The 26,808-nt window shown below is 45.2% G+C and overlaps 1 protein-coding gene across 1 annotated transcript in view; it reads left to right on the top strand.

The window, feature by feature from the left end:
• The first annotated feature begins 19,927 nt into the window (after window positions 1–19,927).
• The window catches only part of PAPPA (pappalysin 1), a 238,374-nt gene continuing 231,493 nt past the window's right edge, over window positions 19,928–26,808 (top strand). The window contains exon 1 of the mRNA XM_057721438.1: window positions 19,928–20,681. Coding sequence (XP_057577421.1) covers window positions 20,258–20,681 — 424 coding nt within the window. The 5' untranslated portion in view covers window positions 19,928–20,257. The remainder of the gene's footprint in view (window positions 20,682–26,808) is intronic.

Here is a 26,808-nt window from a genome sequence, read left to right as displayed (position 1 = left end):
CCCGTTCTAGTGTTCATCAAATCCAAAATGGTAAAAGGTCTGTGAGATCATTTCATACATCGCACATATTTATTTGCACCAGGAGACAAAATCAGGCCAACCCTCGACCATTTCATTCTGCTGAATCGGGGAAATTCCATCTTTCTCATTGTGTGTGATCATACTTCTAGGGCCTCAAGTAGAGAGACAGCCGGCCAGGAGTCTCCCTAATACTTGGCAAGAGACCAGGAGCTCAGACATCTTCAAAAGAGAGGGAGAGGGAACATCTGCAAACGGAAGCAGCCCAGAGACCTGGCTGGATCACTCTTGATTGGAAACCAGGAAAGATATCTGCTGCAGAGCAGGACTCCAGGAACCTAATGCCTGCTGAGATGGCACCAGAAGACAAACCAAGTGAATAAAGGGAGGTCTTGTCAGAAACAAACGCCATGAAGAATTAGAGGAAAGTAGAGAAGCCCAAGTGCCACAGAAGGAGCGCTGAACTGGAGCCAGGTGTCCTGGGTAGAGTCTGCTCTGTGATTTGGGGCAGTTATCTTCCCCTCTCTGAGCCACAGGAGCCTTACTTGTAAAATGAAGACATTACAGAGTTATACGCCTAGGAAATGAGATGACAAAATAGAAAGTGTGTAACATGCTATAGGTGCCCACAAATGTCAGTTCCCCTCCTTGGGGCATGCTAGCAAGAGGTGTGATGCAGCTCTACATTATACACAGGTCTCTGCTTAACACACATCTGTGCATCCCTCCTACAAAAGCTGATATTACACATTCTCCCCACGTATGTCACCACCTTGCTGAATGCCTGCTATGTGCTAGATGTCGTGCTAACCGCACATCTTAGATCTCATTCTTGCCTTTACTTTCGACGCATGAATTGCTTTTGGGATTTCCCTCTGATTTCTCCTTTCAAGTCCGTCTTGTCTTGCAGATTTTGGACCATAACTTGGAAGAAAAATCGCTGTTGGTGTCCTGACTAGGGCTAGCACCAAATAATGCTTGCAGGTCTCCTAGAGATCTTCCTTTCCTTTCTCATTCCTAAGTGAACTTGCATGTCAAATTTTCAGGCTACTCACTACACTTACTTATCCTCCAAGGGCATCATATCAGGCAGGGGACTAGCCAGGGCCTTAACAGTCAGACAAAATGATCATTTCATTTCTCCAAATGATTCCGACTCCCTCTTGAAGATTTCTTTAAGTGATGCCTTCAAAGATGATTTTTAAATGTATATTTAGAAAATATTTATTCTTCGGGGGAAAAAACAACCAGTAGATGATATTTGCTCCTGATTATGTCTAATAACCAGGGACTGGCTTCCAAGGGTTTTAAATGTGGAGAGGATCTTTGAGATCATTTGGTCCAGAGATAGTGCACTTAAATATCCACCAAGGCCAAGAAGGGAAAGTTAAATATTCAGGCAGTTGTACAACGATGCGATAAGAGCTGGATTGGAAAGTGAAAGGATCCCTGAGAACACAGAGGTGGGGAACATAACCCAGGCTAGTGGTCCCCAAAAACCTTCCAAGCCTGAGGAAGAGAGTTACAAAGGAGAGGGATGGATGGATGGATGGATGGATGGATGGATGGATGGATGGATGACAATGAGGACAGCACTCCCTGGAGTCTGTAACCCAAACCACACATTCCCAAGGGGAAGAGGGAAGTTATCATTCAACCATCGCAATGGGTGGCATTTTAATAAATTCCAGCTTTGTGTTTTGGGAAGAGGCAAAACACAGTTTATTTCCAGCCTTCCTGTCATTAAATACAGTGAGGAAACTGAAAGCCCATTTGTTGGGGATGGCATTGAATGAACTCAGTCTCCAGGTGGTATTCAAAATGCTGTCTTGGTTGTCGGCTTTTTGGGAGAACAGACTTTGGAACCAAACCGTTGGTGTATGATGCCTAGCTCTACCACTTCCTAGTTGCTTGTTCTTGGGTGAGTTCTTCTTACCCTTTTCTGTGCTTTGGTTCTCTCCTTATAAAACGGGAATCATGATAGTACCTGATTGTAGGGGTGTTGTTAGGACTAAACTGTAAAATTTCAAAAAGCACTTAGAACAGTGCCTGGTATCTAGGAATCATTAATATAGTCACAATTACAACTATTATAGAGGTTGGATTCAGTGCTCTTTAAAGTCCCTTCCAATTCTGGGATGATATGATTCCACAGGGAGATCATTAAATCACAAGGTCTCTATATGCACTTTTAGTGGCGGTGAGGGGATGGTAAAAACAAAGTTAAAAGTTAAAAACAAATCTAGTGATCAGAAATCCACCTGGTGGATCCAATGATGCTTTCAGTGAGAGCCCCCCATCCTTTTTAGAAGCTGAGAATTGTTCATGTGAACCGGAGAGAGAGACAGGAAGGGAGCGAGAAAGAGGAGACAGTGCTGCGAATTTCCAGTTTGGAGGACCAGAACTAGTTTGTTTATTCATTCAACAACCATTTTGTGATCGTCTTCTGTGTGCCTGGAGTTGCCCTAGATGCAGGGATACACGAAGGATTAAGATGCAGTGAAAACACTAGCACTAAAGGAAATTAGGAGAGACTGAAGTAGAATGGAAAATGCTCACTTAACACCACCTGGGATGCATCCAGGTCTCTGTCATCTCTCATTTGAATTCCTGCGACAGCCCTCTGACTGACCTCCTTGCCTCCCATCTTGTCCTTCCTCAGCCATTCTCCTCATTGCACAGCAGAAGCCTCTGGACGATGCAAATCCATGCCACTCCATTGCTTGTTATGTTACCATGGCCTACAAGATCTTGCAGCATCTGGTCTTGGTACACCTCTCCTGATTCACGTCTTGCCTCTCCACCCTCACCCCCATCACTGAACTTCTTTCCATTTCCTGAACCTCCCCTTAGCTCACCTCCAGGCTTTCATAGTACTGTTCACTTGATGGGAACAGGCTTCCCCTGATACAGCCTGGCTAAATCTGACTCACGCTTCAAGCCTCAGCTTAAATTTCACTTGCTCCAGGAAGATTTCTGGGATGTCCTCTGATACATTGTACACCCATACTCACAGATCTAGATTAGGTGACCCTTCTCTGAGACCCCTCAGTGCCCTGTACCTCCCTACTGGAACACTTAGCATAAGGCTTTCTAATGTCCCTAGTCTCCCCTAAACACTAAGTTACACACACATACCTACCATAGCTGTCTTGTCCACCATTTGCTCCCAGCATATCCCAGAGTCTCCAGCACACAGTCAGCACTCAGAGAACGTGTGGTACTATGCCTTTCCATCTAGGAAAGGCAACCCGAGACCACATGAGCTCCCCAGTACCAGCCTCTCTGTCCCACACCCCTGATCTCCTGAGAGCCTAATTCCCCTCCACTATAACCCTCTTCTTCTGCCCAAATCTCTCTTCCTTTCCCTCTGTTTTAGCTCCCATCATTTCTGCAGTCTTTGCTATATTAGACCTGTGTTCACTTACAAGCTATGGCTAAACATGGCCATATAAATTCTGGCATCCAGACCTCCAATCACCCAGATCCTTGGTGACCTGACAACAAAACATCTGGGCAACTGACTCATCTTGGTTTTCTTTTTCATCCACATGGTTTGGCACTAGTTAGGACTGCCTGAAGGTCGGGCGCTGAATCCCCGATGCCGTGACAATTTTCCTCTGGTCTCTTGAAATCATCAAGGGCTTGTATACATGGGCAAGGCTTTTTTAATCAGGGAACAGCTGGTTGTGGTGGAGGATCTATTTGTTGCACCCACTATTAATTAGTAACATTTTAAAAAGGAGAACCAGCAAAGGGAAAAAGGAAAGTTTTCTGACTGGGAAGGAGATTTGGAAGCCACATGTAAAAGCTGTGGGCAGTGAAGGCTGGATTCACATGACATGATTGAAGATTCTCAGGTGAAAGAAATATTTCTGCTCAATGACTTTAGAGAGTAAACTTGTAATCAGAAGTTTCAGGGAAGATTTAAACTATCTTTTCAACAAAAAGGACTGAATCAGAAGATGTTCTCTTTTTTTGTTGTTTTTCAACAAGCATTTACTATACATCTATATATTCTGGGCCAGCTGCTGAACGAGACATGCAAGGAGCAGTTATAAAACAGAATTCTTGCTCTCAAGGATGTTACAGTGAAATGGAGGAAAACTGCCACAAAACCAGAAGATGCAATGTTTAAGTGTAGTGACACACATGTGCATCATGGGAGCAGAGGATCAAGGCACCAGGTTTCAGACCTGGTACTACCACTTACTGGCAAAGTGAACTTGAGTAAATCCCATAACCTACCTGGCATGGTGATAGTGGACCTAAAAGGATTTAATATAGGCAACAGCATTTTGTAAACTGACAATCAGTTTATCGGGGTTAATGTCCACCATTAAACTTTCCCAGATTCACACAGGACAGTCTTGTAAGTTTTTGAGCTTCTGGTCATTAGAAGTATTTAAGGAAGCCAGATGGCTCCCTGGATAAGGAATGTTTAAAGGGAAATTCCTGCACTGGGGAGAAGCCTATAAATGCCTGAGGATCTCTTATTTACAGCACCTGGTTGTAAACAAGATTAGTGAATTTGATTCTGGTTCTAGAACATAGAAAGTGTGTCAAAGTCAGGAAGCTAGCAGCCATCTGACACTGGAGAATAATCCACCCCTACCAATGGGATCAAGAGGGCCACCCCTGACCCTGGGCTGGCCTTGGCTTCCTGATTAAGAATATTTTATCCTAGGCCACCAGCAAGGAGAAAGGGCAGTTTCCCTCTTCATTCTCCATTGCCCCTTGATCTTCTTCCAAAGTTCCTTTTGCTAAAATTTCTGCAACACCTCCTTCTATTTCATCCTTCTCCCATCACCAATTCCTTTGATTTTACTTCGTAAACATATTTTTATCACCCTCCAGGCATTACCTTTGTTCAGACCTCGTCATCTCTCACATTAGTCCTTTGGTGTCTAGTCTTGTCTTTTCACCTCCAGCATCCACCATATTCTTCAAACAATAGCCAGGGTGATCTTTTAAAAATGTAAATCTCATAATATCAGTCCCTTATACAAAACCATTCATTATCTCCCATTGACCTCAGGATCAAGTTCAAGCTTGCTGGACACTTCATTAGGGCTTTTGATCAACGTGTGCACTATGCCCTGGTCAACCAATCCAACAATACCTTTCAAATTGTCTGAGACCTTCCACAGGATCTTTGCACGTGCTGTTTCCTCTACCTGGAAATGTCAGCCCTCTCCCTGTACGTTTAAACTTGTTTTCTTCCTCTTTCAAACTTTCCCTAACCTTTCCCCTCTTTGCCCCTCATCTAAGTTAGAATTAACCATTTATCCCCTGAAGACTTCCAGTGCTCCACGTGCATCTCTATTGGGGCACTTTTAATGCTTCATTGCTCTCATTTCTTTACAAAATTATCCTTCTCTCTACACTGTGAAGTCTTTGAGGGCAAAGATTGTATTCCCAGTTGCCTGACATACAGTGTTTTTAAATTAAGAATTGAAACTGCCCAAACTACCACTTGATGTTAAAAAATAATCAGCAAACTTATATATTCATTCTTAGGCTTTTTTTCATCCTCTAAGAAGTTCCAGGTACTGAATACTGAGCCAAAGATAAAATCAAGCAAATTTTAAGCTTTACCCTCTTTCTTCAAGTAGCTCACAATCTCTGGACAGGAGCCTGCTCATTAGACTATATAATTAGTGTCATCATGGAGATCTGAAGAATAATCAAGTGAGGTGAGATTTTTTCATTTTCCTGTGCCACCTGGGGGCATGGAAAGCATGACTATCAGAAGCCACATCATGAACAAAACATTTCTTCAACAGGAGATAGTCCCATTTATGTTTCTGTGGGATGACGGCACAGATTAAAGATGAGCTGCTGATCTTTAACAGAATCTCGGCTCTCCCCATCAAGGTTCAGATGGTGGGTGTGTGGGCAGTGGCCAGTGCTTTTACCCTCCTCTGTGGAAGCTGCAAGCCGGTGGCGCTTTGTCCCACTAGGGACCCCATCATCATGAAGGTGAAGGATTCAATGGGCATATGCAGGCTTTGACGGGTCACCATCTGGAGCTGTCGGAGTCTTCCCCCCAGGAAATAAAGGTGTTGTTTGGAGCTTATTAATCCAGAAAAACAACAACAACAAAATATATAAGTTTTATCTAGTGGGGCTGAGAGTTGCAATGCTCACATGTAACTTCTCTGAGCAGGTGACTGTTCATTGAGAAAAATGCGAAGGGCATGAGAGCCGTTCTGCAAGGACAAGGAATACTAATGAGTATTTTTTTAATGGCATGTTAATCTGTGTGGCAGCCTTTCTTCTGCATTGTAGATGTGTGACTCCTTGGATCAGAACCACACCATTTGCAGGAGTCATGGACTTCCTACGAGTGTCATTATTGTGATTGACAACTAGTTGGGCTTATTCATTGTCCTAAGAAAATTTCTAGGCTTTGAAAGTGTTTTATGAGCGTATTCCACACAGAACATTCAGCTGGCCCCGTGTTATCCCCAGGAATTATGCAGAGTGGACCAGACACTTTTGTCAGACTCAGGAGAGCTGGGATCTTGCCTCAGTAAAGCCCCTGGTTAGTTGACATCCCCCCTCTTCCTCTGCTTCCCAATCTCTGACATGGAGATGGCAGCTATTGGACAAGACAAGCTTCTTTCTGATTCTGCCTTCCTTGGCATCTGTTTCCATAGGTTTTATTAACTCAGCTGCATCTCACTCCACAATGATAGTATAATAGAATATTATAAGGAAATGTACAGAGGAATTTCATTAGAACATCAAAATTTTCATACTGGTAAGATCAGAAATATACAGCTCTGAGTACTATGACACCTAGACCCTATAATCACCTTTAGTGAAGTTTGATGTTCATGAAAGCATTTGAATTGTTCCCAAAAGTAATGACAACCATGTCAAGCAGGTCATGAAAATATCTATGATACAACTACTATGACCGTAAGGGATCACATCAAGTACACACATTGTTCTTGAGCAGACCAGTTACCATTGTGGCCTGGATCAGTACTCAGATTATTAATACTGATAACAGAAATCCCCATTTGTCTTTGTATTATGTTCAGAAGACCTTTAAATTCATACCTGGTATGTCTTACTGGATGAAGAGAGAAAGATACTCAGGGCTGAGTCCTCGTCTGACAGATACTAGCTGTGTGACTTCAAGGGATAATGGTTGTGAGGTTTACAGCAAGGCATCTGGCATAAGGTGAGTGCTCCGTAAATGCGGGATTAGCTGCTGTCATTTACACGTGACCCGTGAGGCAGGCAGGAGGTGGAACAGTTAGATTCACGTCCCAAGTGACCAATTGCCCAAGTTTGCTCTGGAGGACAGTTCTCCTTACTCCTGAATCTATGTTTGTTTCTATAATGGCACATTACTTAAGAAGAAAGAAGGAAAGTGAAAGAGAGGGGTGGGGGAAGAGAAAGAAAGAAAAGAAAGAAAAATGAGCCGAGTAGCATTCCTTGCTGGTGGTCCCAAGTAAGCAGCGTTTCATTCTTCCGATCCAAATGTCAGCACCTCCTGCGAAGGTTCTATTGCCATTATCAAACTAATATTTAGCCTCCCTGGTAACAGACAAAAGGACAAACCTGTGTGTAGAGGAGAGTACTATACTTGGGCAGAGAGTTTGGGAGCCATGTTAGTGGACAAACCAAGTCCACAGCTCAAGTTCACTCACTACGGAGGCGTCTCTGTTTCTTTTCTGCTTGCCTGGCATGACAGACACACAAGAGAGGGTACAGAGAAAATGACAGCTGGAAATGCAGAAATTATATATTTATTTGCATCAAATTCTAGGTTCTCCTTCCCTAGTCCCTCAGGAGTCTGAAATTTTTTAAAAAGAAGAGAGAGAGAGAAAAAAAATAAAAAGTTCCAATGAAAATAAAACATGCCTTTTCTCTTAATTCCCTCGTGAACTATAGACTGAGAATGAATGAGTCCATTTGGATAGAATGGGATCCCTTGGAACACATATCTGTGGTTGGAATTGCTCCTTTAAAAGTTGTGTAACTCTCTGTCTATCATTCCATGGGTTCCGAGCACTGGCAATAGGCTGGCCGCGGCGTGACATACAGACACCAAAGGCAGACAGCCACATCACTGAGCACATACTCTGGGCCAGGCACTGTGCCAGGGGCTTTAGTGCACTATCTCATTCGTGCCTCACAATGCTGCAAAGTAGGCAATTTTAAGCCTATTTACAGATGAGGAAACAGAGACCCAGGGAGAGGTGAGATCACTTGCCCAGGGGCATGCATCTTGCAAGGGACGGAGCCAGGAATTAAACATGCTTGTCATGCTCCAAAGCCTGTTTCCAAGACACGAACCTTCTCCAGATCCTTGCATCCTGCTTGGCTGGAGAGGGTATTCTCATAAGACTGCAAAGCCAGGAAGCTGCTTCTGTAGGAGATACTCCCATGAGCAGACGCTGTGGGTATATCAGATCGTCTCGTTTGTATAACTACACTCTGGAGTGAAGGAGGCATTGTTATCTCCATTTCTCAGATGATGAAACTGAGATACAGATGGTTAGAGTGATTGTCAGAAGAATAATGGTGGGACAGCTGCTCAGGTATTCAAAGAACTTTTTCTTGGGAATCGGCCTTGAAGGTGAGGCGATGGGGGTCTCTTTTCTCCTTCTGATGACTAACAATGGAAGCATTAGTGAAGAGTAATTAAGAGCAAGGTCTTCAGGTCAGTGACTTTGGCTGAAATCCCACGCAGCCTCCAAAGAGTTGGTTATCCTCTCCTGGTAAGCCTCCCCACCCAGAAAGTATAACTGAGAACCGTGCTTATTTCAAATGGGTGTTGAGAAGATTTGATGAGTTCAGGCTTAGCAGGATGCATTGTCTTAGCAAACACGCTAGAAATCTGAGTTGTTATGTTGTCATCCTTGTCATCGTCCTCATTATCGTGTTTTATTGTCTAACAGGGATGGGAAGCTGCGTTAGCCAGCCATGCTGGAAGTAGGCTCACAAATAGAGGTGCACAGGAGAAACGCCAGGCTCAGCACCTCTTAACTATTAAACCTAAGTCAGTCACTGGAACCCCTGAGCTGCAAGCTCCTCATCTCTAAGGTGGAGCGGGATCCCTGCTATTTTACCTACCTTGCATGGAGTTCCCAAACTTGAGGTAATGGAAGAGGAAACTTTTTGCCAAATCTAAAGTGGACTTGGTATAGAAAGAGTTTGTGTTGCTAATTCATCTTTAAGTATTTTCCTGGTTCTTGTTCATATCTAAAAATCCATGCAAAATTTACATCTCTGTTGTAAAATTAGAAGCCAAGCAATACAGACAAAGCAAAAATCCCTTTAATTCACTCCTGTTTGCTTGCCCTGTGCCCTCCTGATCTCCTCCCCCAGGGGCAAGCATCCCAACACATCTCTATCACACTTGATTTGTTTTTTTAGTTATTTAATATTTTGCCTTTCCAATGAGATATATGGCTGAGTAGATGAAGACTAGGTTTAAAAGCAAAACTACCTGAGTCTGAATTGTGGCTCTATCATATTTTAATGATGTGGGTAATTGTTTATCTTTTCTGGATCTCAATTTCTCCCTCTGCCCTAGTGGTACCTAACTCAGGATTTTATTGTGAGGATTAAGTGGGTTAACAAACACATAAACAAGGCCCAGCACTTGTGATTTCCAGTGTATGTTCATTAGTGTTATTATTGGACGGATAAGCTCATGATGTCATGGGTCATAGTTGAATCCTTGGCGCTTAGTGTAGCGTCTGTACCCAATGGGTGACTGATAAATAGTTCTTCAACTGGTAAGAGAATGCTACGTTCATTTTTATCTGGGATGCTGCTAAGGTGTGGGAAAACTTCATAGAAATACTACAAAAATAAGAATAGCTTGTCCTACTTAAGCACTTTGCACCAGACAAACCGTGTCTGCTTAATGCATATTGACTCATTTAATCCTCACAGAAATCCTAAAGGATAGATCTTACTTTTACTGCCCTCGTTTTACTGGTGAGAGAACCCAACAGGTTAAGTCTCCTGCACACAGTCACACAGTCAAGATGCAAACCCAGCCACTGTGGGTCCAGTGTGGACACTCCTCACTTCTCTCCAACCTTGTTTCTCTCTCCAAAGGGATCGTTAACTGGCTTCGTGTGAAAATGCTGAGTGACTTGGGCCAGTAACCATCACCCAGTGGTTTCCCCGCTTGTCTTTCTGGGCTGACAGTGCTTGCCTCTCTCTCCTCAGAATGGTGAGTGCACCGATGCAGAACACAAAGACAAGTTAACGTGGCCTTTGAGAACACATGTGCCAGAATGGTCCAGAAAGGTGTTGAGACCATTTGGTGGGTGGAAGCCTGGCTGGCTGGGTGAGGCTGCTGTCCAGAGAACCACTTCTAACCTTAGAGCCCATGGGACTTCAAGCGCTAGCCCACCATTCTGAACTGTGCCAACAGTAACGTGGAGTGACTCCACAGTGCCCATGAGAATGAGGGAAGAAAATAGTGGAAAGGACTCATCCAGGGGTCTTAACGGGATTCCCGTTGGAATCAGGATGATGATGATCAACCCTCTAAGATCAGAGGGTTATCAACACGGAGAAGCAACTGGTTGGTCACAGACATCAACCAATCAGAAAGAACACTGGCCCTAGAGAACAGAACGGACAGTGGTCCTAGAGCACAGCTGTGGGAGTGTATGTCTCCTGGCTATCAGACTGGGGGCTGGGTGATTTTCTACCTCCAAAGTTTTGACAGATTCTCACAAGGAAAGAGAAAGGACTTATCTAAGGCAATACAGAAATTTAGTGGCAAAAGTGAGAACACAGCCTGGACTCTTGGCTCCTACAAGAGCTCTTCAATCAGTCTAGTCAGTCTAGTCTACCTCATGGTCCTTATTGAACACCACAGAAGCAGGTCTAAGTACAAACTGGTCATTTCTCAACATGGCACTGCACATTCACTTTAAATGCCCCTTTCTTCTGAAGAACACAGAGCTCTCCATATACACCAGGGCCACTGTCTAAGGCTGTTCGTATTGTTGTTGTTAGTATCTATTAACTGTTCAAAGTCAGTGCTTTCACATGTGGTCCATGTCCGTCGATGGTCTGTATTCTCTCAGGATTGTGTGGTGTTCTCTCTCAATGTTCATTGCAATAGTGTTGCCCGTTGACGTCACTGTGAAGGGCTGGCCACTGCGGGTTCTCTGTATCTGTGGATTTAAGGACAGGCTTGGGGCACTGCACAGTAAATCTCCAGTTGTTTGAAAGGAACTTTTAGATTTCTCATTGATGTCGTTTATTTTAAAGGTTAATAACGGGCTTTGGAGGCAAGCATACCTGTTTCTTGTTGTTGCTGTTGTTACGAATTCGTGAGTGTTCTAAAGCTCTTTTTCTTCTCTGTAAGATGGAGGTAATCGTATTACCTACCTCTTAGGGTTGTTACAAAGAGTAAATGATGTTATATGTAAGCACTCACCACATATAAGCAAACAATAAATTTCAACTATTAGAAACAAAGATAATTTGAGAGTGAAAACATCGTGTTAGCCTGCTAGCCACACCGTGGCACACTGCCAGGGATATAATTGATAATTGATAAATAATTGTTGGATGAATAAGTAAATTAGCATCATGTGCAGTAAGAAAGGCAGTGTTTTAGTGGAAAAAATCATTGGTTTGAGAACAAGAAAACCAGAAAATGATCTCTTTGGAATGGTTTGGATGTGTGACTTTGGGAGAATCCCTTCCCCTCTGTGAGTCTTCATCTGCAAAGTAAGAGTGCTAGATTTAACAGGTTGCAATGTACTTCTTAATTAAAAATATATATATATATGTCAATGGGCTGAAGCAGCACATACTAACATCATCCCCATATGCCATCTAGTTAGGGTTACAGCCACATGGCAAGGTAAATAGCAATACAAGGTAATGCGTGCTAGTGCTGGATGAATGGTTTGAAGATAAGACACAAGGGGGTTTCAGAGGAGGAAGAGGTTAACTCTGATTGGTGGAGGAGATGAGTGAGGTTTCCTGAAAGAGCTACAGCTTCTTCAAATGGGTTTTAAGAATTCGAAGGATACCACATATAAACAGTATCATATGATATTTGTCTTTCTCTGTCTGACTTACTTCACTCAGTATGATAACCTCTAGGTCCATCCATGTTGATGCAAAGTGGTACAAATGAACTTATTTACAAAACAGAATTAGAGTCACAGATGTAGAAAACAAATTTATGATTACAGGGGGGAGAGATGAATTGGGAGATTGGGATTGACATATACACACTACTATATATAAAATAGATAACTAATAAGGACCTACTGTATAGCACAGGTAACTCTAGCCAATACTCTGTAATGGCCTATATGGGAAAATAATCTAAAAAAGAGGGGATATATGTATATGTGTAACAGAATCACTTTGCTGTACATCTGAAACTAACACAACATTGTAAATCAGCTATACTCCAATAAAAATTTAAAAAATAAACAAAAGGTATATGCAAACAAAAAGAAAACAACAACCAAACACAAACAAAAGAATCTGAAGGAGTCAAGCTAAGGTAAGATGAAAGAAACAGGGCATTATTCTGCCACACACAGGCAGGAGTTACAGAGGTTCCCAGAGCGTCCCCCCAGTGTTCATTGAGCTCCTGTCAGCACAAAGCATAGAGCGTTAACCCCACGGGGGATCTCAAAAGGCAGAAAATTCAGTCTCATCTTCAAGACGCCTAAGATCTGTCACAGAAAGCAAGACAAGGACATAAATCCAACAATATAGGAGAGGAAACAAAGCTAAATAATCCTCTGGGGATGATTTATTTTAATGTTTAATAAAGAGTAATGTTATGGAGCAGGTGACGTTTGCACTAGATTGGAGAAAAGCACGTAGGTTAGAGTCTTGGTTTGGACATATCTAGCCAGGTGATTTGGGGTAGACTGCTCCCTCTTTCTGAACTTGGATTTCCTCATCTTTTAAAATAAGCAGAGCAACACAACCTAATCAGGTTGTGAGAATACATGCCCACAGGTCCATGCATGGCATACAGAAGGCACTCAACAAGTAATGCTATTCTTAATTGGTATAGGTTGATTTTATCAGAAGGCATTACTGGATTAGTTTCCCATGGAAAGGTCTTCCCTGAACAACAATTAATTGCATGCCTTCAATCTCAGGTGATATAAGATGTGGCCAATTGGACAGTGATTCTGCAATTTCTGGAAAAAACGGAGTTCAAAGCATTGTCTATTTTGTGACTCAAGGCCTCTTCTCAAATAAGCCACAAGATACATTTGGCCTGGAATTAAGATAGAGTTTATCACACATTTTATTTTCCATTCAACAACAACAAAAAAAGGTAAAACATACCGAATGAAGTAAACGCCCACCATTGCCTATTTCTGATTTCTCACAAGGCTTCCTTTTCCACAGATTATGGAGATATTCTGATTCTAATTTAAAACATACGAAGATTAAAGGTATATTGGGGCAGGCACCCACTAAGCAGTTAAGAATGTGGACTCTGACGTGAGATAGACTTAGGTTCAAATATCATAAAATCCAACCAACTTTACTGAGCCTCTTTTTTTTTTTTTTTTAATCAGCAAAAGGGGAATAAGAAAAACTACAGATTGTAGTTTTGGGGCTTAAATTAAATCATCTGTGTAACCACTCAAGATAGTATCTCTCATAATAAATTCTAGCTAATTATTATGACTGAAGAGAATAAAAGATAAAATTCATAAAATTATATGTTTTTCTACAAATAAAAAAAATGCAATGTCAAACAGTGATCATCTTCAGCTAAAACTCTCAGCTTAAGAAATGCCTTGGGGCATTTCTGAGTTGCATAAAATGATGCTCTTTGGAGTGAGCCAAAGGACCAGGGTTGGAGTCTAGAAGTTGCTGTTTTAGCTTCCTAGTCATAAACCTTCAGGAAGACTAGGAGAGAACTCCAGTTCATTCCAGGGCCACCACTTGGGGACACAAAAGCTTCCAAAAATACAGAGGAAAACATTTGGAGCTCGCCAGCTCCACCTCCAGCCAGAGTGGTCCCTAACCCCCATCTAGGCATCCGCACCGCAGGCATAACAGGTGATCACTGGCTCTCTTTGGTTTGTGGCTTTATAGAACAGGCAATTATTAAATCATGAGATTAATTTTTTTTTCAGGTGGAGCTCGGAGATGCTAACAAAAATACAGCTGAAAATAAAATTTATTTTTTAACATGAAGATAGAAGGATAGGCAGAAAACTGCGGAGCAATTCAGATAAATTAAGTTCAAAGCTACCTCCTAGTTTTGTGAAAAATTAAAAACTCAGTCCAGTGCCTAACACATAGCTGGTGCTCAGTGCAGGCAAGTTGTTGCTATTGCTGGCATGATTCTTACAATTGTCAACTCTAGTACATGTGTTAAGTTAAGATAATTAAACTGCTGTACGGGGAGGAGGTAAAGAAGCTAATGTTTCTCCAGCACCCAACGACATATGGACTTGTCACTCTGCAATAGGATACCCATCCCCATCGTCTCATTTAATCTCCCAGGTAACCCCATGAAATCTGGGAAAATGAAAAATGAGATTCAAAAGGTTAAGTGATTCTTCCTGGCCCGCAGAGCTAGAACACAGAGTGCTAGATCCAGACTGGCTGAGCTCTCTACAATTTATTTAGTCTCTGTGATTCAGGACTTTTTTTTTTTTTTTTCTCCTGTGAAATGGGATGATTATCAGACTTCCTCTGTAGGCTTCTTCTGAGGATTAGATGGGATCATTCCTTTAAAAAGTGTTTAAATATTGCTTGGAACATACTGCAGACTCAATAAATGTAAGCTGTTATTAGAATTGTTCTTTAGCAAAGGTAGGATGGTACGATGTGAACCCAATTTCTTCTCTAAAGCCCACATTCTTTCTAGTGACCCTCACTTGGTCAGCTAGTGAACTTCAAAATATCTGTTTGGGTGTCCACAGAGGCGTCGTCTGGGAAAGAGGAAACTGGCAAAATAAATTATGCATTTACCAAAAGTCTGTTATGTTCATAGCACTGACCATATTGGCATCACAGGAAAAACTAAAGCATAGAGAAGCAAAAATATAAACGTACATACATCTATATATGTATACAGATTTACAAGTCTTATTCTCTTCCTCCCTCCCTCTCACTCTCTCCGTGTGTGTATGTGTGTGTGTGTGTGTGTGTGTGTGTGTGTGTGTGTGTGTTCTGAACCAGCAGCTATAGTTATGTGCGAAGTGCTGAACGAGGCATTTGGGGATAGACGAACATGGATGCAGTAGACCCTGTCCCACACAGAAAAGGGAGACAAGCAGATGTACAATTAAGTGTGATCATTGGCTCTGGGGATGTGGCCAGAGAAATTCAGAGGAAGTTTTATAACAGACCAGAGGAGGGAGCCCTTCGGGCTGGTGGGAGAGGGGTGTGGTGCTAGAATTAGCCCTTGAAGATCCTTGCCCTAGAAGAGTTCTAATCTTGTAGAAAAAATATAAACAGGACACCAGGAACAAAGCAGGATCCTATCTAATCTAGTTCCAGATTCTACCAGACAGACAATGCTTGCCTTGGAGTTCTGAGATAAGAATAATCCTTCTGACTTAGAGTAAGAAGTAGGTGGGGCTCAGGCCATAGATAAAAGCTGACAAAAGCCTTAAGGGGCCATGAAATTTAGATCCCTGGAAAGGAAGAGAGGGTACTCATTAAATGAGCTCCTACAGCGTGTCACACAGCACAACATCCTCAGGACAGATGAAGGCCATCGGAACCCAAGATGGGGTGACTCTGAAATGCCTACGTTGAACCCGCATCCCTCATTCAAGCCCTTCCCAAACTTTAGGATTCCACTTAGATGCTGCCCTTCTGACTTCCAGTGAACGCTTATAACTCCCTGGTAAAATGCCTTGCTTTTAGTTATTACCAAATAAAATGAATATTAAAGGAGTGTATCCTGAGTGGAGAAACAAGTCTTTTTATTCTAAAAAGTAATTTTTAGAATGAAAATTCCCAGAAACAAGGGGCTGTTTGGAGGGTGGGAGGGAATTGACCAAATATGGAATAATTAGGTGGGAATTATTGCCATATTCCAATCATTGAGGGCTCCAAGAAACTTTAGATTTGGGAGTGATCTCAGGGATCTTCGACTCCTGACTTTTCATCCTACCTAGGAGCAAACTGAGGTCAAAGAATTAATACAGTCAGAATTAGAACTCAGGTATCCTAACTCTCAGATGATTGCTCTTTGACCACAAATGATGAAAGGAGATGGGCCAAATCCATGAGAGATCAAGGGATGGAGTAAAAGAGGGATGGCAGCATTTGATACATTATTTCTTACATACAAATAAGCATGTCATGCATAGGCCAATGATAAGGGTGGGTCCTGTAACCACCTGGTTACAATTCATCCAGTTCTATTTACTCACTTAAAAACAAACACATACTTGAAAAGATACTCAACATCACTAATTGTTAGAAAAATGCACATCAAAACTACAGTGACGTATTACCTCACACCAGTCAGAATGGCCATCATCAAAAAATCTACAGACAATAAATGCTAGAGAGGGTGTGAAGAAAAGGGAACCCTCTTGCACTTGTTGGTGGGAATATAAATTGATACAGCCACTATGGAGAACAGTATGGACGTTCATTAAAAAACTGAAAGTAGAACTGCCATATGACCCAGCAATCCCACTACTGGGGATATACCCAGAGAAAACCATAATTCAAAAAGACACATGCACCCCAATGTTCACTGCAGCACTATTTACAATAGCCAAGACTTGGAAACAACCTAAATGTCCATCAACAGATGAATGGATAAAGAAGATGTGGTACATATATACAACGGAATATTACTCAGCTACAAAAAGGAAAGAAATTGGGTCATTTGTACAGACATGGATGGACCTAGAGTCTGTTATACAGAGTGAAGTAAGTCCGAAAGAGAAAAACAAATACTGTATATTGATGCATACATGTGAAATCCAGAAAAATGGTACAGATGAACCTAGTGGCAGGGCAGGAACAGAGACACAGACGTAGAGAATGGACATGTGGACACGGGTGGAAGGGGAGGGTGGGACAATTGGGAGATTAAGATTGACAAGTATACACTACTGTGTGTAAAATGGATAGCTATTGGGAACCTGCTGTATAGCACAGGAGCTAAGCTCAGTGCTCTGTGATGACCTAGATGGGTGGGATGGGGGGGTGGGAGGGAGGTCCAAGAAGGAGGGGATATGTGTATACTTACAGCTGATTCACTTCATTGTACAGCAGAAACTAACACAACATTGTAAAGCAACTATACTCCAATAAAAAAAAAATACATGTGTACATAGATAAATATATGCATGAAAGTAAGTGTGGCTTCCAAGACAGGTGGGATAGAATAATAAATGTATGTTCCATGAAAAGACCAGTGAAAGGCTTTGCCAGTTGCTCCCAATGCATTTAGGGGCTGAGGTCCAGAAGCTCAAGGAGCTATACTTGGATCTTGGTCTCTGTGCCTTCCCTCATGCCTGCCACAGGACAGCAAGGGTGACTTGGGCTCTCAGATTTTTGTTTTGTCTTTAAGAACCTAAGAAGCACTTGGTCCTTGACAATAACAGTAGAATAAATGGATTTATATAGCATTTTAATAGTTTACAAAATATTATATCCCAAAGTGTATTTTAAGCTCAAAGCACATTTGTGAAACACATATCCCATCTTAAAGGTTCAAAAGCGCAGGGCTAGCAGAGCAATTTGCTCAGGGCATAGCACTGATAAATGCTGGAGTGAGTGGGACTTAGAACACTAAGTCCCATGTTTTCACTCTTGGTGGGAGAGTTGACAAAGTCCCAAACGTCTAGGAATATTCAAAACTATTGTATACAATAACCGAGAAGCCCTTGGAAATACAGTGTCCAAATGCCTAGTAGCCACAATTGAAGTGAATTAGTAGTCAGGTTCCCATCTCTATTGAGAGAAGAGGGGGATTTTGCAGGATACAATATATGTAGTTCAGCATAGGTTTTATTATTATTATTGAATGCCAACCTTATGACTTTTATAGGTGACTTGGAGTTGCAGAAGGTGAAAGATTTGCCTAGGCAAATTCCTTATCCATGGTATTGTGCACCAAAGATCTTCTTCCAGCCAGTCTCCAGAAACATATTTAGGATATAATGCCATTTCCATTTTATAACTGAAGAAGCTGATTTCATACATTCTTAGCCTAAGACTATATGGCAAGTTCTTCCTAAACCAAAAAGATCCAAATCTGGGATCTCCCATTTTCAGATTAGTGCCATAATCCCTGCACACCACATTCCGGCTTTTATAGGGGATGTCTGAGTCATTTGCTCATTCTACAAATCCGCATACTTTCACCAGCACATATTCTCCACTGGTGTTCACTCTCCCTGAAGCATGCAGGAATGACCCCAGCGCTCAGGCAGGATCTGGCGCAGCCCTGAGGACAGGAGCACATGGGAGTTAATTCCACCTCAGGCTTCCAGCTCGCTATCCACATGCAAACCTCACACAGCATATTTGTATCACTACATTATTTGAAAGGACCGGTAACTGATAATTTGTAATCCACCACCGCTAACTCATTTTAACTTATTAAACACTTGGAAGGGGAAAAAAAAAGAGAGAAAGAAAGAAAAAAAGAACTCTTTTGCCATAAGGGGGAGCTTTTGAGTTCTACAAAGGGGGAAAAAAAGGAACAAAAATCTATTACATATATGTCCCAGTTCAAAACAGATCTACAAAGCAGCAATTGGTCATATCCTTACCTGTGACTTGAACAATGTCAGAGGACCTGAATTTCTTAGGTCAAAAAAAGAAGGCAAAATAATAGGGTTTTTTTTTTTCATTTTTTATGTAAAACTAAAATAATATCTAACAACCAACAGAGTATTTTTAAGAGTATTCAGGAGTATTCAGAGACCTAGTTGTGCTGAGTCTAACAGCTTCAGGAAGGCAAATGCCTTAGAAAATGCCTTTCCTGGTTGCTTCTGATGATTCCGTGAGGACTTTGGGACAACATTTGGACTAGCTGAAGCCAGCAACACCAGGGCTCAGAGAAGGGGAGGGGGCATTCATCATTGCATAACTTTAAGGGAATTCTGATTGGGAAAAGGAGAAAGGGAGAAAAGGAGAGGGAAGGCAGGAGAAGGGAAAGAAGGGAAAGAGGGAGAGGGAAAAGGAGTGGAAGGAGGAAGAGAGGAGAGAGGGTGAGAAAGGAGAGTGAAAGAGGGAGAAGGAGAAAGAGACAGCATTACAACAAAATCTGAGAATCAAGTTTCAAGACTCTTTATGTGCTATAGAGAAGGATGAGGTTTACCAGCAAAGTGCAAAGGGGATCCTGTGAGAAGAGATAGATTTTTCTCCCGCCAGGAGGAAAAAAAAAGGGGGGTGGAGGGTAGTGAAGGAGGGAAAAAAACAAGCAAAACAAAACAAAAACAGGAATGTGTGTTTTGAGCAGGAATGAGGAGAGCTGGGAGGACCATAAGGGGGTGTGTACAGAATTTCATTAAATTGTTACTTTAAGATTGTCTTCTTAAAAAAAAAAAAAAAAAAAAAGGAGGGGGTGGAGAAGCGGAGCGAAGGAGGCAAACGGGAAAGTGGAGGAAGGCTGGGTAGCTCGGCCTCTCCAAACTGATTGATTAGTCATGATCCCCGCAGTTTTAACTGGGACTCATTCAATTGGGAAGGTGGAGCGCTCGGGAGCAGATTAGCATACGCTTGTTTACTCATCTTCTGAGGGATTTTCCCCCCTCTTTCCTTTCATTTTGTGAAGAAGGAGGGAGGGGAGGGGGACGGGGGGGGGAGAAGGGGGCTGTGGCTTGTGTTTTATAAAGGACGCAAAAAATAAATAAATTAGAGCATCTTTTGGGGGGAGGGAATTCAGCGGATCAGTGTCTTAGAGGAGCTTTTTTTTTTTTTTTTTAAGAGCGAGAAATCATATAAAATAAAATGAAATAAAACAAGGAGGAAGGCAACCAGCTGTTGGGGGGGGGGAATAAGGCAGATAAAGGAGCGGGGAGAGAAATTAATTGCCAACCAGGAGGAGTTGGGCTGTATTTTTCAAAGGTGGGGGGAGTGGAGCACACACCTTGAGGAGGAAAGCGAGAAAGAAAAGAAAAAAGCAAGTGGAAGGGGGGGCTCGCCCAAGAAGGGTGAAGAAGCGAAGAAAGTCGAGGCGCCGAGGCTCCTAAAGCTGGCAGCTCCGGGCGGCGGTGCAGGGGCGAAGGGGGGGCGGGGGGGACCGTCGGACATGCGGCTCTGGAGTTGGGTGCTGCGCCTGGGGCTGCTGAGCGCCGCGCTGGGCTGCGGGCTGGCCGAGCGCCCCCGCCGGGCCCGGAGAGACCCGCGGGCCGGCCGCCCCCCGCGCCCCGCCGCCGGCCCGGCCACCTGCGCCACCCGGGCGGCCCGCGGCCGCCGCGCCTCGCCGCCGCCGCCGCCGCCGCCGCCGCCGCCGGGCGGTGCCTGGGAAGCCGTGCGCGTCCCCCGGCGGCGGCAGCAGCGGGAGGCGAGGGGCGCCGCGGAGGAGCCGAGCCCGCCGAGCCGGGCGCTCTATTTCAGCGGGCGAGGCGAGCAGCTGCGCCTGCGGGCCGACCTCGAGCTGCCCCGGGACGCGTTCACGCTGCAAGTGTGGCTGCGAGCGGAGGGGGGCCAGAGCTCTCCGGCGGTGATCACAGGTAGGCGAGGGCGCCCGGGCGGGCGCCGCACCGGCCCCGCGGACCCGGGGGCGCGCGGGTGGCGGGATGGTCGGGGCCGGCGAGTGTGTCTGTGCGGGAGCCGCTCTGCCGGCGGCGCGGCGGCTCCCGGCGAGCTGCAAGCCTCGCTTTGCCCCATCTGCGGAATGGGCGTCCTTGGGAGGTGTCTCCGCCTGGCACCGCGGGAAGAGCGCAGGGAGCGCTCCTGGCCGCCCTGAGACCCGTAGTTGCTGAGGGCTGGTCCCCGAGGAGCCTCCTGCACGTGAACCGTGTTTTGGATGGGCAGACGTACTGTCTCCGTTTGGGATGGAGGGGAGGATGACCTAGTTGGGATGCATGTGAAAAGAGACTAGGGGACCGTTGATTTCTTCGGCTTTTTAATGGAGGTGACCCCTGCCCCCTCTACTTGGCCCCGTTACCCTGAAAGCCTGCAAGGACACGGTTGTTATGATCTCCAGGACTCGAAGTGCCCCAAAGTTGCTCTGTGCTTGTTGCCTGCTTCTGGGATTCACCCCTTTCCCCCAGCCACACAGAGACACTCGCTCGCTCGCGCGCGCGCGCACACACACACATCCACACACACACACCACCATCCCCTGTCCTCGCTTTCAAAGCCCATTGCCTGTCACCCGGGGCTGGGGTGAGACTTTCCTCACGCGCACCCCTCCAGTCCTCCCCAGACTAGACTGCGAAACGGGGCGCTTTTCTCATTTAGGACGTTTACGAGCCCGTCATGAATTTGTTCTCCCTCCTCACCCCCGCCCCCCACCCCTCCACACACACACACACCGTTCCACAGCAAAGCCCGTAGTGAAACCGGACACTTTGTGAGGGTTGCAAACCTTAGAAATGCTCCAGCATCCATTTTTTCCCCCTCTTAATGAATCTGTGGCAATGCCTTTAATAAAACTGGGGGGCGGAGGAGGGGGCGGCACTGGAGGAGAGAAGGAAAGTTTTGCTTCTTCTGGCTGGGAGATTCCCTTCCTGCACAAACAATCCTGCCGTGTCCTAGGACGTCTCAAAGTGAGAGTAGGGGTTCCCTCTTCACTGCAGCCAGGAAACGTGTGGAGGCGTTTTGCGATCCCACCCCTTTACACACGTTTTCTTAGAAGGGAAAGCTCTGAGTTCTTCCGGCAGTCCGCTTCTTTCTGTCTTGGTGTGGACTTTCTGAAATGTTGCGCTGACTCTGTCCTATTTACATCAAGTCCATTTCGAGGACCCAAACTCTGCGGCTATACCAAGGATATGCCCACCAAACTCCCGCTCTCCCGCTACCAAACCGAGGGCTGGAAAGTGACTTTCCCCCACACCTGACGTCATCGCATGCTATTTTTTTTCTTTTTTTTTTCTCCCCCTCAGGAAAGAGAGGGAAACTGAGCTCATTCACTTTTAGACCCCAAGCCCTAGTCAGCCTTGAGGGGGTTATAATGTAGAGGAGAGGAGAGATGTTATCCATAATAATAATGATGATGGTTCTAATTCAGGGTTGTGGTATGTTTACTTCTCTTTCGGAACACAGGAAAAACACAGAGCCTGCTACTTGGAGATGATTTTTTTTTTAAATGAGTAGATCTGATTTTTCCTAGTCTTTACCTGTCATGCCAGTGATTTGGAAGTCTCCCGCAGAAAGGAGAGCCCAGGGTTATATAGGTATCATCAGTGAAAAGGTAGTAAATACACTTAAAAAACATACATATAGCACCTGGGATTCCACAGGAGCCTGCCTTATAAATGTCTGTAATTCAGACAAGGAGCCTGTCTTCACACACGCTCTCTTGAGCTCTCATTCACTCACACAAAGATTGTGCAGTAAAATACTTTAATTGGATGGGGGACGTTAGCTTATTATTGCTTGTATAAAATGCCTGGTCCATTTTATGTGTGGAAATAACATTCCTCTCAAAACAAGGGGGAAAAAAAGTCACTGCTGCCGTGTAGCACCAGAAAGCTCAGAGCTTTTCTCCCGAGGATTCTGGTGGATTTTTTTCCCCTCCCCTAGTTGAGTCTGAGCCAGATTTGGCAGTGTGTAAACACCTGGCCTTGAGCCAGAAAAGACTCATTCTGCGTATCCTCCACACGGTACAGACTGTTGGACTAAAAAGAACCTGCTTCTCCTTGAATTAAAAAGCAAACAAACAGAGGTTCTTTGCAGAAGCACTTTTTCAGCTCCTTCCTTCGTGTAAGTTCAGGCTGGGAGAGGCAGGGCCGAGGTGGGCAGTTTGGGTGCCGGTGCCAAGCCACGTCCTCCTGCTGAGACCTCGGGTGCCCAGTTTGCTGCCTGACCTCTGCCGGCTCTCTCTGGCTGGGCGTCGCCACTTTCGTAGGAATCCCTGGTCACCTATCTTGAGAGAGCAGGCATCGCTCAGCAGGGACCGTGCTGCTATTTCAGGCAGAGGGTTGCTGCCTTGCTGTCAGGCCAGGCTGCCTTACATCACTCTTTGCTGCAGGATTCAATTGGGTTTCGTAAAGGTCTAATTTTATGGTGCTGTTAACCGGGTCTGTCGTCTGGCAGAGGCAGGCCTTGCTGCTCCTGGTAGGCGGGCTGTGCTCCCAGATCCGCCTGGGATGCTATTTCTGCCCCGGTTCAAACTTCACTGACACCAGTTCAGACAGACGCTCAGAGAGGCAGAGGGAAGGAGTGCAGGAGCAGTTTGCTTCTGAAGCTCAGAAAACATGCCTTTTATTTTTTCCAAAATGGAAGGAGAGAAAAAAATATATATATATAATATGTATATTTTATATACGTATATATATAAATGGAAAGGCTGATGCAGGCAAAAACAAAGCTAAAGTTAGAAAGTGCCTGTGTGCAGGAGTCTCCAAAGAGCCCACCAACGTTGGATGGTCTGAGGGTCGAAGAGTCCTTTAAAGCTATTGTGCAAAGGGTCCTCAGAAGTTACCCAGGCCAGTTCTTCTCTCTTTGGCTGAACAGGGAGACAGAGACGCAGACAGGGGAGGGGTATGTGCTGGATGACACAGCTCCCTAATGGCAGGAACTAGGATTTGATCCTGGGCATCCCCGCTTCCAGACCTTACCTGCTACCCAGCTGAGATAAGGTGTCTGAGGAACACTGTCACCTCCCACCCCTCACAGACCCACCACCCAGGAACAGCCTTCAGCCTTGGTGCACGGCAGTTTGGGCTCCCTTTTAGGTCTGGGGGGTGGGGACTTCCTGACACATCCCTTCGCCTTTGTACCATACCAGGCAGGATCCAGACCCCTGCCCCTCATCCCCAACTGCCCTCCTCCACCGTACCCCTCCAGTTTGACAGAAAGAGAAAGAAGAGGAAGAAAAAGAAAACAATAGACTCAGTTTGCTCCGTGGAGCAGAGGCCCTGGGCAGCAGTTAATCTTGTTAAAGTTTCTCCGGACCTGTTAGATAAGTGCAACGTGGACCCCACAAGTGCTGCCCACCTCCCACCCCCATCCCTTAGTGATCCCGGATCCCTGCTCAGAAGGAGAAAGGGACTTACCTGAATCCCCTCCAGCACCTCCGCTTGCCATGCTTTTTTCTTTTGTTCTAAATGTTGGACTGCTGAGTTTACTGACTACTCAAAGAAGACTTTTTATTTCCTCCCTTCTGCAGCCCCCAATTCCCGCAACCCACCCAACCCCCCCAAAAAGAATGCCTGCATTTTCCCAACTTCAGAATTTTTGTAACAGGGAAGGCTAGGATTCAAGAAGTTCATATATCCCCCACAACATTTGTAGTCACACCTGGCATCTAGGATATCGCGATGGTTAGAAGCCAGTTTTAAGTAGCTGGGTTACCTATGCATGAATCTACCTCTGCGGCTAACTGGCTGTGTGACCTTGGGAAAGTTAATTGATTCCTCTGAGCTTCAGCTTCATCATCTGCAAAGTGAGCATAGCGCAAGTACCTGATGACGCATTACATTAGTTCACACATGGAACGTGCTTAGAACTGGACTTGGTGGATACTAAGCACTCAGTAAACTTCGATCTTATTATTGGACATGGTTTTCCACAAAGACCTCAGTCTTGGCTTTCAGGGCTGAGGACACTTTACGGCAGGAAGGAAAGCAGCTCTTCCTGGGTACCTCTGAGGTGCTGGGCACTGTGCTAAATTCTTGCCTTGTGTCTGTGAGTTTCACCCTCACAACCACCCTGGAAGGTGGACATTGTCACCTCTGTTTTCCAAATGAGGAAACAAGGTCTCAGAGAGTTGAAGCGACTTAAAGTCCCACGGGCCTTCCGGTGGATGGAGCCCAGATATGAACTCGAGTCCTAAGTGCCTGTTTTTTCTTCAGCACTCTATTTGGAGAGAGAAGGAATGATTCCCATTCCCTTCTTTAGACCTGCTGCAGAATGTCCACACTCCTTTCTGCATCTCTGTCTGGTTAAAGGGGATAAAACATGAATCTAAATCTCACATGGAACTCTGGGTTTGGCCTGGCAGATCTGTTTTTCTTGTCATGTCAAACTACCAGAAAGACTGGGCTTGGAATTTCTGTTGCCAGGGACTTGCTGTGTGATTTGAGTCAAGTCACTTTATCTCTCTATCCCTTGGTTTCCTCCTCTGTAGAATGGGCATAATGATACCAGGTTATTGCAGTGGAATAAACAGGCAGAAAGTACCTGGCACAGGGCCCGCTTATGCTAGGGATTCAGTCAGTGATAGCTGGATCCAGTAAGTGGCCGCCTTCCCTTTCCCAGTTTGCCAGCTCGGCCTTCAGAAAGTAGGGTCTGTCTGTGTGTCATTAGGGCTTCCCCTCTTGAGTTGCTGGGGAGTCTATCTAGAGTAGACAGTGTATCTTGGGCAACAGTTGGACCCCTTCAAATCCTTTCCTTGCACTTTGACTTCCTCTTTTTTGACCTACTTGGATGACCCCTTGGTGATATGAGCTAGAGGAGGTCCAGAACCACTGGACCAATGAATAGGAAAACCAGTTAGCATCCAGTGGGGAGAAGGCACCCTCAGGAACAGGAGCCAGACAGTGGTCACAGTGGGGTCCAGGTCACAGCTCTGTTGTCACGTGCCTTTTGCTCCTTCCCCAGACGCCCTCCAACTTTCGCATTTCCCCGTCAGCCATGCACGTGGACAGATGGGATGACGGAGCCTGCATCACCCTTGCCCCTCTGCACGGAGGAAGGCAAACTTGAGGCTCAGAGGTGTGGGGCTCAGGAACATGGGTTTTGCCTGGTCAGCTGGGCATGCCTGGGTCAGGCAGCTCATGGTACAACAGGGAAACTGAGGACCAGTGTCACACAGGGGCTGCGAACTAAATTCTATGCACAAACTGCCCCTCTCAAGGTAGCCTGGGAGATTGTTTAGTCCAGTAGCTCCCATCCCTCGTAGCCCTGGAATTATCAGCTTTTAAAGCATCCTGTTGCCCAGGCTGCATCCCAGGGATTCTGATGTCGTGGGTCCGGGGTTGCCCTGGGCACTGGTGTTTTTCAAAGCTTTCTCAGGTGATGTGGAAGGGCCACCAGTGGGGAGAATCGCTCTCCAGTCTGATGTCTCCCTGCTCTGCAGGTGGAGAAACTGAATCCCAAGGGGGAAGTAGCATTTCCTGCTTACCCAGCTAGCTAGTGGCAGAGCTTTTAGAGACCTTTAGGTGTCCCAATTCTGAGTTGCCAAACACCAGGAAGGATGCCTTTTCCATTCCCAATTCCCGTGCTGGCCTCCAATGCCTGGGGGCGGGGGTTGGGGGGTTGGGGCTGACATCCCGTTTTTCCAAAGCTGGTGCTGTATGTGGAGCCACACCCTCTCCTTCTGATGCCTCTTTGAAAGTGCAGGCACTCCTAGAGAGGGGTAACACGTGGAGTTCCATGCACCTGATTTCCAATGACTCTCTCACCAGGCCTGAGTGGGGGAGGTGCATTTCTCTCTGAGCAGGAAGAAGGCGTGTAAGTGGGGGGGGGGAAACCCGGCCCTGGGGCATTCCCTACTTTGCCCAGAACTAATCCTTCCAGAAGGAAGGCAAGTGTTCCTATGATTTCAAAGCCCCTCACCTTGCCATCACTCTGAAGCCAGCACTGGCTGCAAGGTGTCTTAGATGAGGAAGAGAGAAGATCCCTGAGGACCCCAGGTAGAGGACCCCCACAAAGGCAGCTTGTCCCTCGTCTGCCTATGGCCCAGGGCTT

Source organism: Hippopotamus amphibius, chromosome 2 (assembly GCF_030028045.1).
Source record: "Hippopotamus amphibius kiboko isolate mHipAmp2 chromosome 2, mHipAmp2.hap2, whole genome shotgun sequence".
In the NCBI taxonomy this organism is placed as follows: Eukaryota; Metazoa; Chordata; class Mammalia; order Artiodactyla; family Hippopotamidae; genus Hippopotamus; species Hippopotamus amphibius.
Note: the sequence above shows the minus strand (reverse complement) of the source record. Positions and strands in the feature narration are given on the sequence as shown.